This window comes from Castanea sativa, chromosome 2 (genome assembly GCF_040712315.1).
Source record: "Castanea sativa cultivar Marrone di Chiusa Pesio chromosome 2, ASM4071231v1".
NCBI lineage: Eukaryota > Viridiplantae > Streptophyta > Magnoliopsida > Fagales > Fagaceae > Castanea > Castanea sativa.
In genome coordinates this window covers 8,208,334-8,213,466 of record NC_134014.1, presented here as the reverse complement: position 1 = coordinate 8,213,466, position 5,133 = coordinate 8,208,334, and the positions used below count along the sequence as shown (strand labels likewise).

The window sequence follows — 5,133 nt, the reverse complement described above, 5'->3', positions numbered from 1 at the left end:
TCAAATCCTCGAAAGCCTAGTTCTTTGCAGTTCCAGGCTATTGAAATTGAACAAAACCCTGACTTTATTCATCAGATCCGAGCTCTGAAAAATCACCTCCGTGGATCCCAATTCCACAACCCCATTTGCAGAGGGTATAAAAACCATGGTTTGGAGCCCGAAATCCTGACCCTGGCGAGCCCGGTCGCACGGCGAGCTCGCTAAGCGATCGGCTCCGGTGACCCAAATCGGGTTGGAATTGAAAAAAGCCAGACCGGGGAGACCACCGCCATTAACGAAACTCTGAGTCATAGACACCAAAAAGAACCATTCAGTGTCGGTGACCTCCTCGTCAATAGCATCATCAGTAGCCGGAGTTGCCGACCCAGAAATCAAAGAATTGAGTTCTCGGAGGACTTTCTTCCGGTGCTCTTGCTCGGCCGCAGACGACGAAGCTTTGGGTTTGGACTTATCGTCCTCGCCTTTGTAGTACCCATCACCCCAACCCAAAACAGAGGCACCGTTGGAATAGTCGTAGGAGCTCTGCCAAAAGATAGCGTAGGTCCAACTCTCGCGCGCACCTTCGATTAAAGCTTGGAGGCGTTGTTGGAGCGTTTCCTGGTTGAAGAGAGCAACGGAGGGTTGTGATTGAGAGACGATGCGCGCGGGTGTGGGTGTGGGTGTGGGTGTGGGTGTTGAGGTCGAAGCTGCAGAAGATGGCTGGTGATGGAGCTGAGGTTGTTGCTGTTGGGAAGGAGGTGGTGGCCAAAAATTTGAGAGATCGGAACTCATGAAAGACTCGATGACCGATGCGTTGTCGTCTGAGGTCCAAAGATTCATCTCTTCTTCCAGTTCTGAAGATGATGATGGTATTAGCAGACTTTTTAACTGTTAACCGTTTAGTGAGAGAGAGAGAGAGAGAGAAGGGCGGAGTAGTAGATACTTTATGGCCTGTTTGGATGGAGGGGAAAGGAGAAGGAGTGGAGGGGAGTAGAGTAGTGTTGGTTAAAAATAAGATAATTTTGTGCTACTCTACTCTACTCTACTCTCCCTCCCTCCTCCTCAATCCAAACAGACCATTAGAGAGAGAGAGAAGAAGGGGCGGACGAGGTGAGGGTGGGGGTGGGGGTTTGGAGTTTGGGAGTGGGGATATATAGGATCCGTTTGGATAGAACTTATTGCTGAAAATTGAAAACTGAAAACTGAAAACACTGTAGCAAAATAATTTTAAAATGTGTGAATAGTACCGCGAGACCCATTTTTAATGAAAAAGTTGCTGAAAAGTGAAATTTGTGGGTCCGTGAACAGTGCACGAATGCACTGTTCACAGAAGATTGGGTCAACACTTGCGGCTGGAGGAAAAAAAAAAACAAAACGCGGACGCAGGAAACGCGCTATCCAAACTCCACCATAAAAGGAAAAAAAAAAACGTAATTTAGGGTTCATTTGTATTCGGGATTTATTTGGAGTGCATTTGAGCTGAATTTTAGTCCGGAGATTGAGGTGCGGTTTGGATACAAATCATTTGCGTCTGCGTTTAGAGAGCTCATGTTTCAGCTTTTTTTTTTTTTTTTTTTTTTTTTTTATTCAGCGTTTTCTGCTTTTTGGAGACATTGTTTTCGGTTTTTAATTTTCAGCAATAAGTTTTAACTGTTTTTATTAAAACAGTTAGAGGAGTGAAAAAGTAAGAGGATGAAAAATATTTAATTTTCTCTCTTGTGTTTGGTTGGAGGGGTGGAAAAGTGGGAGGGTAAAAAACTCTTTTGTTTGGTTGGAGAGAAAAATAGAAGGATAGAAAATATAATTTATATAAATTGACTATTATACATTTGTTACATAATATGTAAGAAATAGATATATTTATATTCATTACATAATATAAAATTTACCACATCATATATATAAATTATTTTTATTATTATTATAATGTAAAAGTTATAATATTGTACATATAAGTTTAATTGGGCAAAGGATTTTGTAACCATCAAAAAGGTAGTTACAAAATCAGGTCATGTTGAAAAAAAAAAAAAAAAAAGAGAACGTTGAAAAAAAAATAGATCAAGTCACGTTAAAAAAAAAAATAGAAGAGAACGTTGAAAAAATAATATAAAAAAATAAAATAAAACATTGAAAAAAAAAATGTGGGAAGAGGGCATTTTTGTAAAAGTGATACTATAACACTTTTTTCCCTAGATTTTCCTTTCGATTTGGGAGGAAACAAATGTGGGTTGGGAGAGAAAACTTTCTCCCGGGTTTTCTCTCCTTCTTATTTTCCTTCCCTAACCGAACAGTGGAAAGCAGCATTTTTCACCCTATTTTCCTCTCTCTCTATTTTCCATTCTCCCTATTTTCACCCCAAACGTACGAACCCTGAGTGAGTGGACAAGGGAAAAAGCATTGGGGCAGTTCCTACGAAGGGGCACACTGATTTAATCAGGGGTCATCCACTTTATTTATTTATTTTTTTAGTCTATACTTTGTGAAGACTGTAGACGGTAGAGTATGCTACCTGTAACTAGAGTAAATTAGTACCGACATTAGGGTGTAAAAATCCAGATATTATTTTACCAACTAAGGTATTCACAATAAGGTTGTCAACTCTCAAGAAAATAAAGCAAGGTTGTCAAAATAAGCTATATTAGGATCTGTTTATTAATGTTGTTTGAACAACATAACATCTATTTTTATAACATTTTTTCACTCACACTTATTTTTATAACACTTAAATAACATTTCTATAACAATATTACCAAATAGGCCCTTAATCATACAAACACTAAAAAAACCCTACATCAACGGTATCAAATTTATAATTTTTTAACAACTTGCTACAGTAAATTGCTACTAGTAACAACTCACTATAGCAAGTTACTTTTTCATTAATTTTTTTTTCTGTCTCTCTTTGTCTCGTGCCTCTTTTCGCTCAAGTCTCTTATCTATTCTCTCTCTCTCTCTCTCTCTCTCGTGCCTTTATCTCGCAACTCTCTCCAAAACTATAATCTTTCATCTCTCTCATGACTGAAGAAGCCAAAGCCAAAGGTAGCTTTCTCTGTCAGTGACTTCCCCATTGCCACTTCTCCATTGGCATTCTTCTTTCTTTGCTTTCCTCTTCGTCTCTCTCCCCTTACACAGTGGCCCGGTTTGCTCTTGGTGTTCATCCCTTGTTGGTGGCTATGGCACTGATATGAGTTGTGATGGGTTGTGGCTAGGTGTCAGCAGCTGTGGCTGGGTGTTGGTTAGGTTGTGGTTGGGTTAATCTCGTTTTAAGGGCTAAAGTTAGGCCTGGGTTAGATCTCATTTTGCGTCAGTTGTGATTGTTATTATTTGTCATCGTTGTGGGTAGTGGTTGGGTTGCCAAGAATGGGGCTACTACTAATTTAGTCTCAATGGGTGGCAATGATGGAGATTTCAGGTGGATGTTGTCAATCTCACATAGAGGTTAAGCTTCCTTGGTTTCATCTAAAACGAGGTGGGGGGTATGCTTGGCTAAATATGGGGATGTTGTTAATCATAACTGATGATGTTTTGGGTTATTTTGTTGGAATTGTGGGTGGTGTTGTCAACGGCTATGGCTATGGTGGTGGTTGCATGGCTAGTCGTGGTAATGACGGTGGTGGTTGCCATGGCTAGACGTGGTTGTGGTTGTGTTGGTTGTGGTTATTGATTATTGTGTTGTTTATATTGTTTATTATGTTGTATGTTAAAATAGAACCTTTGATATTGGATGTATTGTAAAGTGAGTTATTAAAATAGATAAGGTGACTTCTTTGAGTTGCTAAAAGTTAAATTTTTAAAAAATTTTGATGTGAATGCTCAACACCCCAAATTTTCTCTTTATTTGAGTATGTATTACTATATTTTTTTAGTAACCATGAATAGTGAGTTTTCAAATATACAACCTACTATTTATAGGTTGTAAACGTAAAAACATATATTATTAGAGAGAGTTTTGAGGGGAGTACAAATCTAGAAGTTGGGGATACAAGTATTTTGCACATATGTTTGCATTATATCATAATATTATATTAAAATGAAAGTTTAATTAGAATTCAAATTAAATTTAGATTAATTTCTAAATATTGTCATATCTTTGTACCACGTGCTTTTCTCCTTTAATTTTTTTACTAAATGACTCATTCATGATACATAGTGTGAAATTTGAGATAACCCCCTTACTTATTTATGTGAAACTACCTTATAATCACTACTTTTGAATGTTTTATAGCATTAGCACAAATTACAACCTAGTTTCTTATAATGAGCGAGTTAGTTTCACACACGGTAAAACTCACGTGTTTGTAAAATTAATTGGTGTATGAGATAATAATTGTTTTCTTGAGAAAGATGATACCACTCCAAGGAGGGATGACAACTAAACAAAATGGGTTAAATTATTGGTGCCTTGCTGCAAAGTAGAAACACTTCAAAAACCTTAACATGTCCAGACACTTTTGCATGCGTGTCATCATTATGGTAAGTGGAAAAACTTTATTTTTTTTATTGAAAAAAGTATTTTAATTTTAAATATGTTTACAAAGATTAGATATTCCTTATTTAGTTTGAAAAGTTATAAGCAAATATAAAATATTTCTTGTAAATAAATAAAATATACCAAATGGGTTGTGCAAAAAAACCACCTAGCCTGCCAAAGCTGCCCGACTCAATATATGTGTCCATTAAGGGTCTATTTGGAATTCGCTTATTTTACTGAAATTAAAAACTTTTTGTTGAAAGTATTGTAAATAAAGATAAAATTTAGCTGAAATAGTACAATGGGACCCATGAATAGTAACAAAAGTGCAGTGAGACCCATGAATAGTAGCAAAAATAAGCTAAATAGTAAAATAAGTTGGTAAAAATAATCTTTGCCAAACGGACATTAAGTGAGGTGAGTCAGGTTAGATAGTGAGTTGAGATATTTCTAACCCACCACAACCCAACCCACCCACCCACCTATATTATATATATTTATATACTTTGTTATGTTGCAAACTCTACCTCACATACCCACCCACTTTATTTATTTCATCTTTGTCTCTTCCCTTTTATTTTTTCATCTTCATCTTTCTATTTCCTAATAAACTATAGTTGCTCTCTTTAAGATTTTATTATTGGTCTTACAGCATGTACTAGTCTAATTTTAGATTTTGAGAT

At 36.7% G+C, this 5,133-nt stretch overlaps 1 protein-coding gene across 1 annotated transcript; it reads right to left on the bottom strand.

Annotated features, from left to right (window-relative positions):
* LOC142624830 (transcription factor MYC2-like) lies at positions 1–819 on the bottom strand. Its single transcript, XM_075798573.1, has one exon. It carries the CDS (start codon positions 817–819, stop codon positions 1–3), a length of 819 nt encoding a protein of 272 aa, XP_075654688.1.
* Positions 820–5,133: the final 4,314 nt, after the last annotated feature.

What these genes read in the sequence shown, in the direction of transcription:
- LOC142624830 (XM_075798573.1), bottom strand. Translation starts at nt 819, where the DNA reads ATGAATCTTTGGACCTCAGACGACAACGCATCGGTCATCGAGTCTTTC.